The sequence below is a fragment of the Erigeron canadensis genome, chromosome 6, assembly GCF_010389155.1.
Source record: "Erigeron canadensis isolate Cc75 chromosome 6, C_canadensis_v1, whole genome shotgun sequence".
NCBI lineage: Eukaryota > Viridiplantae > Streptophyta > Magnoliopsida > Asterales > Asteraceae > Erigeron > Erigeron canadensis.
In genome coordinates, this window is record NC_057766.1 from 36,438,924 (window position 1) to 36,453,770 (window position 14,847).

A 14,847-nucleotide genomic window follows, 5' to 3' on the forward strand; every position below is an offset into this window, starting at 1 on the left:
AAATCTCTAATGATACATACTGAATATATTTGGGCCGGGCTAATATGGGTAAAAATTTCAGTTGGGCCGGGCTAATATGACAAATTGACAATGAACACAATATATGATTCTGTCATTCTGTGTAACAAAGCTATTACGGAATGATTAATTTTTGTTTTCTGCATTAAGTTTAGTCGTGCATGATGTGCAAGGTCATGGCTTTTTTCATTTAAAAATTGATCTTTGGTTAAAAAGCTTGCTATTTTGTGGTATATATGTCATTGGTCATATCTTATATGCCAGTTTTCACTTTCCAGGTCTATCAGAATATGTATGTACTAACAAAATAAAGGAGACAATTTGTTAATGCTTCTATAATATAAGGGCAGTTTTACACATAAATATTTAATCTAGTGGTTAACAAATAAGCGTCCTTTCCAAACAAGTACGAGTAACATAATGTGTAATACATGTTGTAAAATTAATACAGCCTTCATGGAATCATGGAGGTTTCAGGTCCAAAAAATGCTACAAACGCAGATTAAGAATCTTACTTACAAAATTACAATATATAGTACTAAAGCATGAAATTTTGGGACTAATATACTAGAATGAACAGTTTATGAATTTCTGCTACCTTGCTATTAAAACAACAAACTCATCAATCATCATCAAAAAGCCAAATGTGTGTTAATTAAATGGCTACCAATGCTGCAGTAGATTGATCGAAAAGTGATTTTGCTCGAGTGCCTTTCTTCTTCATTGAGACCATTTCCTTGTCTGATTTTCCAACACTTCTACTTGTAAATGATAGTGTGGGTTTGTTGACATGTGTGAGTTCATCCTTACTGGCCCCTCCTTGAATAAGCACTCTTTTGATTCCTGAGTAGTTTAATGACTCTGCGATTTGTATAGGCGTAGCACCCTTGTTGGTTCTTGCGTCTATGTCAGCGCCCTTTTTGACCAACAATTCGATCACATCTACATGTCCAGATTCAACTGCACAGTGAAGGGCTGTGTAACCATCTTCATCTCTTGCATTGATTTCAATTCCCTTCTCAATCAAAAACCTGACCACTTCCACTCGGCCCTTAAATGAAGCCCGGTGCAAAATGGTCCATCCATGTTGGTCTTGTCCGTTGACAAAGGCTCCACTTTCAAGAATTCTACTGATGGTTCTCATTTCACCTTTTCTTGCAGCTATACATAGTTTGTCACCGAGCCCAAGTGCATCAAAAAGCTTGGCGTGTCCTTGCTCTGCCGCCACCTCATATGCCGTCTTCTTGGAGTGGTTTCGGATTTCTTTATATGCCCCCTTTTGCAAAAGAAGTTTGACCATGTAGTCATCTCCAAGAGCTGCAGCTATATGGAGTGGAGTGTCACCATCTCCATAGTTACGGATATCAGATCGTGCACCGCTAGCTAATAGCAACCGCAAGCAGTCACGTTTCCTCTCCTCCACCGCCAGGTGTAAAGCAGTGTTCCCATCTTTTGTAAGCATGTTCACATCAACACCTTTTAGTAAAAGAAGCCTCAGAACATCCATATGGCCTCCTCCAGCAGCTAGGTGGATTGGGCCCCATGTGGATGACTCTGACCTCTCAGTACTAGCTCTATGAGCTAGTAAGAGCTCCACAATCAACCCTTCACCCGAGGCTACTGCAGCCTCGAGTGGGGTTGAGCCTAACCTGTTACGAGCCTCTATATCTGGTTCAAACTCAAGCAGTAGTTGAACCAGATCAGCTCGACTTTGACTAATAGCCAAGTGGAGCAACGTTTGACCTTCCTCATCGATAGAGTCAACCGCTCTCCAACTTGGATCACTTTTTTCTAGTACATCTCTTATTTCATCCATGGATCCATCATTCACAAGACTAGCCATCACCACGGACCCAACAAACATAACCCTTATACCACTATCAACAAACACTTGTTTCTTCCTTGCAGTAAACCAATCACTAGGAACCGAATCATGAGTAGATGAAGGGTTCTTAACAGCTGCACCAGGAACCACCACACTATGTAACAAGAAAGAATCATCACAATAAGGCAATGAATTCGGGAGACTCGAATTCTGATTGAATTCATAAGTTATCTCAACAGTCAAAGTGGTCAAAGGGGATATAATCCCGGATTGTGGTCTTATTGTATATCTAGCCTTGTTCACTGGTTGTAGCCTGAAAGCCACAGGCATAGTGTACATAACATTTCTTAAAGTTAGCTCACCATAACACTTTTGACCATTTTCGACCCGAATGACAACAACATTAGATGGCTCTAAACTGATGAGCCTGTCCATGATCACTTGTTTTCTCTTTTTCTGTTGGTTTGGTTTTATGATCTTAACATGACTAGAGTTTAGGCAGTAAGGAACAAGGTTGGAATGAGGTATAAATAGATGGAAAAATAATAATAGACAGCCGGCTATATTACAAAGATTTTTGCCAATTGGTGGTGTCAAAAACAATGGTGACTTAGTCTATTTTAAATGTCTAAAATTTGTACAACTTCAATGACAACACAGTTGGTAGTTTGTACCAGTTCTTCTATGTCACTTTCGTGCTATGTTTTTGCCTTGAAGACATACAAACACTACATTGGATTTAAAAACCACATTTGGCAACATTGTGCCGTAACTTTGCAGTTGTAGATACTTTTTGTAACAATACATAATTTCGTCAAAAACATAATGTGACTATGTGAGATATACACGGTCATATATTTATCCCACTTGACTATTTTTTTTATATAATTATATAGAAACAGAGATCGTTTTGTTCATAATTATTTAGTTTTTAAAAAATTGTGTACTTTTATCTATATAAAATTTATAAATTACTTTGTGGGAATTATGTAATTAGAGAAATAAACACGTACCGTCTAATATGTCTAACTAAAACTGCAATATTAGTCTTTTATTGAAACTTGTAAGGCCAATGTACGGAGTATTATATAGTCCTGTTATTAAAGCCCGGTATATAAATACTTAAATGTTAGTTAGTGACGTTTTTTGTTCACTAATAAAATCGGAGTTAGTGTGGTATGATTGTAAGACAATTGTCTAATGTAGTGTCATATCATATTCCAGTAGCATCCAGATACATAAGTCTAAAACTATTTGTAGGCCTGTAGCTAGCTTGTTGAGTATCAATATAAGTATGTGTACAACACACTATATATACACCTTATAGGCAAGAGTCATGAATGATGAAACATATTACGTATCAAATATGGTTGTTAATTAAGTTATAATTGCAAAAAGAGTATATCAAATTTAGGAAATTCTGTCACATGTACGTATTTTGTTGTGGGTTATATTAATGGTTGACGAATATTCTTTGCAGAAACACTTGACAATTCATATATTGGTTGAAGTTGTTAAAACGTCATTGTTGTGATGACAATGCTAATAAACAAGATGTCTTCCTCCAACAAAGAAAACAAAGGAATATAGAAATGTCAAATTTGAGCTCTTCTATTAATTCCCTCACAACTTACATAAAAAAGTCGTTTTAGACTTTTAGTAATTATCTCTCGTATGCTATAATCAGATACCAAGCATATCATATCTTTCATATATATTTCCTTAACAATTCTCATAGATAATGAAAGAGAGATACGTGTAATATCTTCTCAGGAGGTGTTTGGTTTAAATAGGGTAATGAAAATGGGAAACATAATGAGAATGTTAAGGATGATGGCAATGGTCATCTCCGTGCCTAGCAATCCACCAATAACACACCTCCATATCATTTTTTATGCCTAAGTCATGTTTAACCATGTCTAACCCATGACAACTATGTCTCACCATCCCTTTTTACTATTTTTCTCCAATCATATCCACTCTCTCTTTTATCCCTCCTTAAATCATTAAATCTCTCTCTCTCTCTCTCTCTCTCTCTCTCTCTCTCTCTCTCTCTCCCCCTCTCTCTCCCTCTCCCATGCATAAGCGGCAATTCATGCCTGATTCTCTCATACCTAGCTCATGCCTTGACGTTGGCAACAGTGTTTGCTGCTAGGCATGGACATGCCGCTCCCCCTGCCATGGTCCTAAGTAATGTAATTATCAAAGTATTCCTATATATTAATACTACTTGGTTCGTAATATTAGGTATTAGGTTGTATGTATTTGTACATATATATACAATATATTATCTGTAAACATGTATTTACACCTATATTTATATTATCTTATAAAGTATTTTTTTTTTAAATCTTAAAAAATGATTTGAATTACCTAAATTATCTCACTTCTTTAATTATTAATTTAAACATCTCTACCTAATATACCTGTAATATCCTTAAATCTCAATCACTCATTTTTCTCTATCTGCTCAAATCTCAATCACTCATTTTTTTTTATCTCCCCTCTATAAATCATTTTATTACTCTAACTCATTCAAAATCTTTTATCTCAAAAACCGTATATCAATAAATTATAAAAAAAAGTGTAGGTGTTCTTAAAATTCCATGCTCTTTCATTTGAGATGTTATTCGATATACTTTCGACAAATTTTTAAATCGTAGGGCAGAGCCCGTACGGCTAATGCATTTGACTATCACACTCTATGACCTATCACCTCCACCGTCTCACCGTCGTAACACGTGGGTACTATCCCTCGTACAATATAATATTTGTAAATATTTATGTATGTATATTTTATATAAATATATAACTACATATACTGAAAAATAATATGCATGTACATAAATAACAAAAGATTTGTTCAGTCGATTAGTATCATTTTTACAACAATATTACATGTAATATGTACTGGAAATATTATTTACGAGTTATCAATGAGTAAATTAATGACAAATCACACATTCACACCTAGTAATGTTAACTCGTCATTCGTTGGATGACAAACCCATTATAAGTGGATAATGGACCATCAGGAACGTTGTATCACATATTCTTCACCAAACATAATGCATTAGTATAAATTTTTGTCTTCGACACTAATCATATACTAACGTGTATGAGCTAAGGCTATCTTCAATGGGGTGCTTTTGGGTGTTTTTGGATATCCTTTATCTTTAAAGCTGGTCTAAAACTAAATTTTTTTTTATTGATGCCCTTACATAAGGGCACACCCTTACTTGTACTTACTTAATATATTTTTGTTTTTAGTTAGAGGTAAAAAGGATATGTAAGGATGTTTATATGGTTGGAGATACAATCATAGGATTTGTGAAGGATCTATAAGGATGTATAAGGATTTGTAAGGATATGATGTGACAGTTTTTTTTTTAAAGGTGACCTTCGATTGAAATTTCGTGTCGCGATTTGACATCGAGAGGTCTAGTATACGTTGTTTTAACCGGGTCCGCGCTAAATAGCTCACTCGAAGTAGAAATGCCCTCTCAGACAACCTGGGTATACCCAAGTCAAGTCCTCATAGAATGACTACTTATATCTCAAAGATGGTGGAATGGAGTTTCGAACCTGAGACTTATAGTTCAGCAGAAGAACTTCAAACCATTACACTAACTCATCATTGATATATGATGTGGCAACTTATAAAGTTATAATTCTAGTACAATATTGAAAGTAAATAGCGAGGAAGAGATGCAACCCATTTTGAATGCTATTGCCATATATAGCCTAAAACTATAAAGCAATTATTATACATCTAGACAGAGGACATATATTTGGCAACACATTTTTTTTTTTTGAAAAATATTTGGCAACACATTTTGAAGGCAACAAACTTTGGATCTCGTTTTGTTTTTGTAGGGGGTGTATATTCACCCTTCTTTTATGTGTTTTTATACATGTATTTATATTTATATTTATATACGATGAAAATAATTTGAGAAGTCAAATTAGAAAACAAGGTTTGGTTGTGATTAAATGGGTGGATACCATAATTGGATCAACATGACTAACACTTATTATTATTATTATAAGAATCGAGTTTAGATTGATTTTTGTAACTAGCAATGTTAGATAAGTGGTTAATATTATTGTTTTTTGAAGACAGAGGTCAAATGTTCTATCATGTCTTATACGGTTTGATGTCCTTTTCAATTTTAGATGCACCTGAAAACAGTCTATCTGTACGATTATGGTAAGGATAAGGTTGCTTATATCTTAAACTTTCACATACACCGTCAAGGCAAAACACAAATTTATTTCTCAATTTTTGAAAATCTATATCACTCCGTACTAACTTTTTTCAATTATCTTTAAGGTAATGCTAATGAAAGCCTTTTGGGCTCTAGATAACAATTCTAATTGTGTTAACTTTAGTTAATTATATATTATATATATATAATTAACTAAAATTAACATATATAATTAACTAAAGTTAACATAATTAGAATTGTTATCTAGAACCTAAAAGGCTTCCATTAGCATTACCCTTATCTTTATACTAATAACCAGTGTTTTAAATACCGGTACGTACCGGCCGGTATTACCTGGAATATCGGATATTGGGTGGTACCCCGGTACAACTATCCTGGTATTTTGTCCGATATTTTTGCTATTCAATACCGGCTGGTATTTCCGGTATTTTCCGGTATTAAAATTATTTTTTGATATTTTAATGTTATATTTTGTTATTTGTAAACTTTAAAACTAATTTTTTTTTTATGAAATACCTATTTGGTATTATTTTTGAGTGGATTGTACTTGTATTTTGACTATTTTCGTTAAATTGTAACTAGTTTTATAGGATTTATATAAAAATAAAAATATAAAAATTAAATTACCGTGCCGGTACGTACTGCCCGGTATAACGGTAATACCGGTACTGGGTACCCGACTGGTATGGCCAAAATACCGGTATTTACGAAGTAAAATAATTAAGAGAAAACATTTTGCAAAAGCTGCCAAATTTTACTTGTTATTCCAAGCCCTAGAAAGTTAAATTTGGTACAAAACGCACGTTCTTCACTTCCCTCAAACAAACAAACAACAACAAAAAAATCCCTAAACCCTAAAATCGCCTAACATTCTTCCCCCGAAAACCCCTATTTTTCTTTCAATGCCCTAAAATCAAAACCCATTTTCCAATTTTAAACATCTGATTCAAAAATGGATCCACCCCTTTTCAAAGAAGACCAAACCCACAAGACCCTATTAAAATCAGAAACTGATAAGCAAATTTCATCATTAAAAAACCCAGCTTTACCTTCTGCAATATCAAAGCTTTCTGGGTCTTCAAGAGGTATTCCATGCAATAAAGATTTTCATTTCTACTTTAACTTTCCAGAATTCAAAGACCCAGTTGAAGAAATGGCCCAAAATTCACAATCTTTACTTGAAACAATTGGGTCATCTGCAGAAAAAATATGGACTAATAAGAATATGAAGTTTCCTAATATTAATGATGAAATTGATGATGAAGCTTATGATTGGTTAGTTAATCTGAATGATGATTTGTTTGAAAGATTTGATACTTCTGTTGATGAGTTTAAAATGATTAGGGATAAAGAAGAGGAAAGTGGTGTTAGGGTTATGAATTTAGTCGATAAAAATGACGACGGGTTTCAGTTAGTTCAAGGAAAGAAAAAGAAAGATTTGTTGGTTAAGAATAGTAATGCAGTTAATACGAGTAGTAGCGGTGTGGGTTCGGGTAATTTGTCATCAGTGAAAGTTGCTAGTAGAGATGGTAATGCAATGGGGACCCCAAAGCCAAAAGTTCCGTTTCATATTGCATCGATAAGGCGACCACAAGATGAGTATAAGATACTGGTTAATAATTCTAATCAACCGTTTGAACATGTTTGGTTGGAGAAAAGTGAGGATGGGTCCAAAGTTATACACCCGTTGGTGAGTTATAATTACAGTTTTGTTATTTTGTCGTTTTAGTTTGCCTCATTTTAGTTTTAGATCAAAACACATTTTGCACTTTATTGTTTTTATTATGTGGGTCTGGTTGATTTAGATTAAGAAATGAAGATGTTATCTTGTGCCCCCAATTATAGTTTGATTCTAGATTTTGAAGTATTCCACTTAGGAAAGAATAATAGTAACATGTAATAAATTTATAATGCGTGATTATCTTTTATTTGTTTACAGAAAGTGTCGGGCCTTATTTGTATTTGATATTGTTTAAGAAAATTATAATGGTTTTCAATCGGATGGCTGAAACTCATTAAACTCGTGTCTGTTTGACCTGTTATGTGTTTACTGATGTAGAAGCGCAAATGAGCTTTTTTGTTCTTGAGCTTATTATTCTAGAAGTTTTTTAGGGCTGTCATTATTAGTCATTTCAGAAATTCATTTTCCTAATACTACATTACTACTGATATTATGTGAGATTTGAATATTGCTATCGTGGGTCCTATTCACAATTTACTTTTATCTATCTGTAGGAGAAACTTTCGGTCATGAATTTCATTGATAAGACAGTAAGTGATGTAGAGCCTGTCAAACCTGCTCCAGTTGAAAGTACATCATTCAAGCATGTAAAAGATTTAAAAGATTTGAAGGAGCTAGCTGCTAAATTGCACGACGCCAGTGAATTTGCGGTAAATTTTTTCTATTAGCTTTCGTTTATTGATCTGCAATGCTCTAAAGCCAAGATTTCTTTTTTGTATCAAATTTGATGTATGAAATGCTATGAGGGTTGAAAAGATTAAAATTCACCTAAAATACCCCTAAAAATGACAAAATACATAGTTTTTATATCCAATTTATAATGTCAGTTAATATTATCATTTGGTGTCTTGTAGGTTGATTTAGAACACAATCAGTATCGGTCTTATCAAGGGTTGACCTGCTTAATGCAAATATCTACAAGAACAGAAGATTTTATAGTAGACACATTGAAATTGCGGGTTCAAATCGGTCCATATCTGCGAGATGTTTTCAAAGATCCTACCAAAAGAAAGGTAATATAATGTTTATGATGCATAGGTTTTAGCAAATTCTGAACTACTATGTAACACTGCAATCTACCAGGTTATGCATGGAGCAGATCGGGATATTATATGGCTGCAACGTGACTTTGGCATATATGTTTGCAACATGTTTGACACTGGACAGGTTATTTTTTTTTTAAATCTTGGTGTTAATGTATGAGTCAGATAAAATAACCTCTTGTAGATATCTTTTCTTGTGGTTGGCTTTATTTGAGTGTGAATTTCATATCGTGCAGGCCTCGAAGGTGTTAAAATTGGAGAGAAATTCTCTAGAGTACCTATTGCGGTACTTTTGTGAGGTTGCTGCAAATAAAGAGTACGTCTCTCATGTCCACTTATACACTGACCATATCTCGTAAGTATTCACTTAATATTAAAATCTCGCATTTTGCAGATACCAAAATGCAGACTGGCGGTTGCGGCCACTGACTGATGAAATGCTGAGGTAGTGGTTGATAATACATAATCACCTATGCCATTCTTTTTTACACGGTTTTCTTTCTTGTTTATGTGTGCATACTGTTACTGTTTTAAATAGATATGCCAGAGAAGATACACATTATCTTTTGTACATATACGATCTTATGAAAAGAAGGTTGCTTTCATCATCAACAGATCCAGAATGCCCTGAAGCACCACTTGTGGAGGTAAGATTCAGTTTGGCAGTATATATGAAAATTTCTCAGTTCCTTGTCATGTAACTTTGTTGGTTTCAGGTATACCAACGCAGTGCTGATATATGTATGCAGCTCTACCAGAAAGATATTATATCTGAGAACTCGTATCTAAGCATATATGGGTAGCTACTTGTTATGCTTTCAATTTTTAATTGTTGATTGTAATACATTATTAATGTACATGTTAACGCTATGTCACATCTTTGATTCTTTGAAATCGTTTTGATTCATACTTTGGCTCATTACAATTAGGCTTCATGCCGCTGATCTCAGTGCTCAGCAACTTGCCATTGTTGCAGTAAGTCATTGCCTTGTAATCTTTCATGTTACGACCTTAGTATGGGGTACAATAAATACCATTCTCAGTTTTTTTTTAATGAAATGCAGGGACTTTGTGAGTGGAGGGATGTTATTGCCCGTACTGAAGATGAAAGTACTGGTTTTATATTACCAAACAAATTTCTTATTGAAATTGGTGAGTCAATAGTTTACTTGTTCTTTCGTCTCCTTTAATCACAAGACTGTTCTTTTTACTGCTATGATTAACTTTTATATGCATCTTTGTAAAGCAAAGCAAATGCCAGTGACATCTGCAAAATTGCGTCACTTGTTGAAGTCGAGGTACCCGTATATTGAACGCAACCTCGGTGCTGTAATTGGCATTATAAGGCATTCCATGCAAAATGCAACTGCATTTGAATCTGTGGCCAAGAAACTGAAGGAAGAGTACATTGAAATGGTGATGCCTCTTGAACTTTTGAATTTTGTTCTTAAAGTTTGTAAACGCTGTTAGCAGTCTTTCAAATATTCGATCTTTTGAGAATCCGTTTTACAACACATGAAAATTGAGCGAAAATTTGAGATCAAGATGTAAGGTTTATCTAAAATGTTAAATTGTTTGATTTGTAATTGTGCAGATGGCTGCAAGAAATGCTAAACATGCGAATGGCGAAGAAGCATCAGAAGTTGCTGGAAGTGAAAGTATCAGTAATACTGCAGAAGAAGACACTTTCGACAAAGAAGTTGGAAACTTTATTGCTGGAGCAAACCAAAACAATAAATTTGATGGCTCTTCAGTATGTGATTGACTCTTTATTCTTTCTCTTTGTCTATAGTCGCAATAGATTTTTAGTAAAGTGATGTTTTTTTCTTCTATATATGCAGACTCCCAGAGTAAGCATTCAAGTACAGAAAAAGCCAAGTGGTGCCTTTGGAGCCATGTTTGGAAATCCATCAGGGAAAAGGAAGTTCAATCCTGAATCAAAGGTGAAGAGTTGAAGCATAATAGTATATTGAAATTTGTAGTAATCTGAAGGGTATTTAAAAAAGCCGGTTTCGTTAGATCTATCTATGTTGATATGCTTCATTTGGATTGTTACAGGCAACAGAGGTGATTAAGGTTGAACAGATCAAGTCTTCTGTGGCTCTCCCATTTCACTCTTTCACTGGTAGAACGGAGCCTTCACATCATGTTGTGAACAAACCTGATAAACCTCAAGAAAATCCGGTTTTGCCGTCAGGCACGACGTCTGAACCAGAAGCGGACATTATTTTGCTGGAATCTGATTCTGATGTTGAGGGCGCTAAACCTGAAGGTGCTGCTACTGACGAGGACACTAAGTTAGAAGGTGCTACCAGTGATGAGGATGCTAAGCCAGAGGGTGCTGCCAATGATGAGGCCAGTGAGCAGAAAATGGAAGATGAAAACAATGTGATATTGTTGGATTCTGAATCTGCGTCTGATGAAGAAAATGATGGAGAAGAAGGGCCAATGTCATTGTCAGACCTTTCTTCGAGCTTTCAAAAGTGTGTTCAGACTGCTGATGAGAAGAAAAATTCAAACCAGGGAGTCGAGGGTGGTTCAGGACTAGTAAAGGTGACACCATTTGATTATGCAGCGGCTAGGAAAGAAGTGAGGTTCGGGGAAGATGGTTCAGACGAGTCTGCTGGGGAAGATGGCAACGATAATGCGATCAAGGTTAGGCGTGAAAAAAAGAAGTCGGCTGCTACTGGTGGCCGGAAGGATGCCGCTGGCGAAAGGAGTGGAGATTTCCAGTTGGGTAAACGACGTCAAGCATTTCCAGCAACCGGTAACCGGAGTTCAACTTTCCGGTGAAGGTTGCAAGGGCAGATTCTCATGTTGTCTAGTTTTTAGGTAGAAACCATCTGTGAACTTTCACCAAAGAAAACTTGATGGGGAAAAGGAAAACCAAATATTCAAAATCATTCAAATTAAGTTTTGGTGGGATTACTGTGTTTAATCATGGTATTTTCAATTACTTGACTTAATTTTGTGCACATGCATGCGTATCCAAAACCATCAGTAAATGAGTAAGTCGTCTGGCTGGGTTTAGGGTCAGTTGGTGCGTAAATTAATCCATTGGGATTTGGGACGTTATTTCGTACACGAAATTTTTGTGTTATTTACATATTCCTATTATTAAGTTAAAGAAAACATTTTAAAAATTTTCGAAGGTTAATCTTTTTAATTGGTCAATGAAAAGTTTAATTTAAAATCTGTATGATTTATTATATCATATATTTAAGTGCAGACTTTCTAATTTAATAAATTTCAGTAATTTCTAGTATGATATGTATGGATATATAATATAAGAATGAAATAGAAATATCCAACTTCTAAAATTGAACTTGGGAGAGTAGGAATTAAACAAACAACCAGCCTTTTGGAACTATGTGCAATGTGTACTCTATGTAGAGCTTACTCGCTTATACAGTTGTAAGACTTGTACGAGCAACTTATGCGAGTTAAGTCAAAACAAAGTGCAAACGGGGCATCTCGCTGAATGATTCGACTTTGTTCCAAATTTGTACGAGTTGATACCAGCCACGTTGTGTGTCGCAATAGTTTGTAATAAAGAAAATCAAATTTTTGAGTTGAGTAAAAACGAGTCTAGCAACTATTGAGTTTACGCCACTTTTATTGGCCTCTACCTAATTTCTTTAAAAACTTGATTACTTAATCACACTGATAAGTCATTTCCAAAACATAAGGATATATTAGACAAATCATAAAAAGAAAAGGTCGAAAGTGTAACATTTAAAAATCTTCTTTCGGTTTTCTCCCTTCCTTATAATCCAAATAAAGTTGGGCATTCAAGTATGGCTGTCGAAGGAGGAGGAGGATCAACTCTGTCGGAGCTGTATCAGAGATCACGGCGGTTACTTTTGAAAACCAGAGATGATTTGGAGAGACTCGAGCGGTTATCCGCTTCCGTCGATTCGCCGGAGCTATCCGTTTCCGTCCGCCGAGATATTTCTCATATTCAAACCGTATGTGCCGAGATGGACGGACTTTGGCGATCCGTTGCTTCTAAGTCTCAGCGAGATCTCTGGAAGAGGTATGATTCTATGATCTCCGATTTAATATTTAGTTAACGTTTTGATTTAATCTATCGAATTTTATAATCTAATTTCAACTTATTAGGTATTACTGTAGCTTAATTATCCAAAATTATCCTTAATTAAGTACTAAAATTATTGATCTCGCAGCCCTAGGTTACTGAAATTATGAATTTAGATGTCTGGATGTAGAGAAATTATAGATTACTTGTAAACTAAATGTATAGAATTATAATAAACTGATTTTACTAAGTTATCATTAACCAAGTGTGTTGATCCTTATAGCTAGATTGCGGAACATTAATTAAGAGATCTCAAATGAAAATTTACACTGTAATGAGAACGATGCTTCACGAGAGTTATTAGAAGTAGGAATTTAGAGGAATATGACTGGAAATTTGGTACTTGAGAAACATTGATGATATGATGGAATGAAACTTTGCAGAAAAGTGGAGCAAGTAGCTGAAGAGGCTGATTCGTTGAGAGAAAGTTTGGATCGGTATATGCAGAGGCAGCAGAAAAGGATGCAAGAAGCACAAGAGAGGGCAGAATTGCTTGGAAGAGCTGTATGTCAATTGTTTTTATATGTTTAAGTTATTATGTTTGGAGTAATACATTGGTTTCATATATTGTAAGTCAGTTCTGATTGCTTCTTTGCGTTGTTTTCATTTTGGTAAAGAATGGCGAATCATCTCATGTTTTGCGGATATTTGATGAGGAAGCACAAGCTATGCAGTCTGCTCGAAACTCGTCTCGAATGTTGGAAGAGACGTTTGGAACTGCAACAGCTATTCTCGCTAAATACTCTGAACAAAGGGAGCGGTTAAAGGTTTGTCTAGTTTAAAATCATACGTTTTTACACTTATGAAACATATAGCTACATATGAATACTATCTGTTTCCTCAAGTCAGCATCAGTTATGTATAAATGCAACTGCAGTTTATATGAGATGCGTTTATGAAAAAAACACTGACTTCCAATTTAGGAAAACACAGCAGTTAAGCCTTCCTGATATCGAACATCTTGAATATCTATGAGCTTAGACATCTAGCATTGGTGTTGAAGATGTGAAGTTTATGTGTTCTCTTTTTATTTATAATCTCATTTGAACTTGCTTATCCTTGATCTACATAATAGGACCTATTATGTTTCGAGAGGAAACCTTTTGATGTTGAAATGTTGTCTCAAATACAATGTAAAGCAGATATTTTGTTATCTACCTGATGCATTCCATATGCCAACTGTTTCTTTAAACCCTAGATTACCGAAAAGTGAGTCTCTTATTATCCATTGGGTATGATTTAATAATATTTTGAGCACTCAAACTTATAATTAGGAGGCATCGTAAGGTTTGTATTATATGAGAATTTTCAGTTAGACGTAAATGAAGTTCTATTGATCTTTTCAATTTTGGATTTGGTTTGTGCACATGACGAACGCTTCACTCTCTGTAGGGAGCTCAACGAAAAGCATTGGATGTGCTCAACACTTTGGGCCTGTCGAATTCTGTGTTGAGGCTTGTTGAGAGGCGGAATAGAGTTGATCAATGGATTAAGTATGCAGGCATGATCCTTACAATCATCATAGTAATTGCTTTCATGAGGTGGACTAGGTGATCTCTTTCTTATTCACTGGAAATAGTCTCTTGTAATTTCTCTTTTATACAGATAAGGATTTTTGGATAAGAGAAATTTTTGTAGGAGTTTGTATTCTTAACGATCTTCTTGTGGAACTGTGTTAGCATATCGTGTTCAGTTAATTGTTAACTAATACCTCTAGCCACTTATATGAATGACTACCATATAATCTTGTTGATCTATTTCGTTGTTTAATATATTCCATTTATATGTCCATCTTACATCAATGTAGTCTATTACGTAAGTCATAACTCATTACTTTCATTATGTCATCAATGTTTGAGTTCTAAACTTCTAATTGAACTTTACGTCATAAG

General features: G+C 34.8%; 3 protein-coding genes across 3 annotated transcripts; 2 read left to right on the forward strand and 1 right to left on the reverse strand.

The window, feature by feature from the left end:
- Nucleotides 1-522: 522 nt before the first annotated feature.
- LOC122606262 (protein VAPYRIN-like) lies at nt 523-2,362 on the reverse strand. The gene has a single exon (XM_043779224.1). The coding sequence runs from the start codon at nt 2,276-2,278 to the stop codon at nt 674-676; it is 1,605 nt and encodes a 534-aa protein (XP_043635159.1). The 5' UTR covers nt 2,279-2,362; the 3' UTR covers nt 523-673.
- Nucleotides 2,363-6,884: 4,522 nt separating this feature from the next.
- Nucleotides 6,885-11,794, forward strand: LOC122603936 (protein RRP6-like 2). Its single transcript, XM_043776795.1, has 14 exons — nt 6,885-7,762; nt 8,308-8,463; nt 8,668-8,826; nt 8,897-8,980; nt 9,093-9,172; nt 9,251-9,301; nt 9,395-9,503; nt 9,573-9,655; nt 9,786-9,831; nt 9,921-10,008; nt 10,103-10,272; nt 10,451-10,609; nt 10,698-10,799; nt 10,915-11,794. The coding sequence occupies exons 1-14, from the start codon at nt 7,025-7,027 to the stop codon at nt 11,647-11,649; spliced, it is 2,760 nt and encodes a 919-aa protein (XP_043632730.1). The 5' UTR covers nt 6,885-7,024; the 3' UTR covers nt 11,650-11,794.
- Nucleotides 11,795-12,635: 841 nt separating this feature from the next.
- On the forward strand, nt 12,636-14,710 carry LOC122605010 (membrin-11). The gene is made up of 4 exons (XM_043777872.1): nt 12,636-12,892; nt 13,339-13,459; nt 13,573-13,722; nt 14,348-14,710. Exons 1-4 carry the CDS (start codon nt 12,654-12,656, stop codon nt 14,507-14,509), a joined length of 672 nt encoding a protein of 223 aa, XP_043633807.1. The 5' UTR covers nt 12,636-12,653; the 3' UTR covers nt 14,510-14,710.
- The last annotated feature ends 137 nt before the right edge of the window (nt 14,711-14,847 follow it).

Coding starts and splice junctions, on each gene's coding strand:
- LOC122605010 (XM_043777872.1), top strand. CDS start 12,654: ATGGCTGTCGAAGGAGGAGGAGGATCAACTCTGTCGGAGCTGTATCAG. Junction 13,460..13,572: donor CAGAATTGCTTGGAAGAGCT/GTATGTCAATTG, acceptor ATTTTGGTAAAG/AATGGCGAATCATCTCATGT. Junction 13,723..14,347: donor AACAAAGGGAGCGGTTAAAG/GTTTGTCTAGTT, acceptor CACTCTCTGTAG/GGAGCTCAACGAAAAGCATT.
- LOC122606262 (XM_043779224.1), bottom strand. CDS start 2,278: ATGGACAGGCTCATCAGTTTAGAGCCATCTAATGTTGTTGTCATTCGG.
- LOC122603936 (XM_043776795.1), top strand. CDS start 7,025: ATGGATCCACCCCTTTTCAAAGAAGACCAAACCCACAAGACCCTATTA. Junction 9,173..9,250: donor GAGGTTGCTGCAAATAAAGA/GTACGTCTCTCA, acceptor CGCATTTTGCAG/ATACCAAAATGCAGACTGGC. Junction 9,504..9,572: donor CTGAAGCACCACTTGTGGAG/GTAAGATTCAGT, acceptor TGTTGGTTTCAG/GTATACCAACGCAGTGCTGA.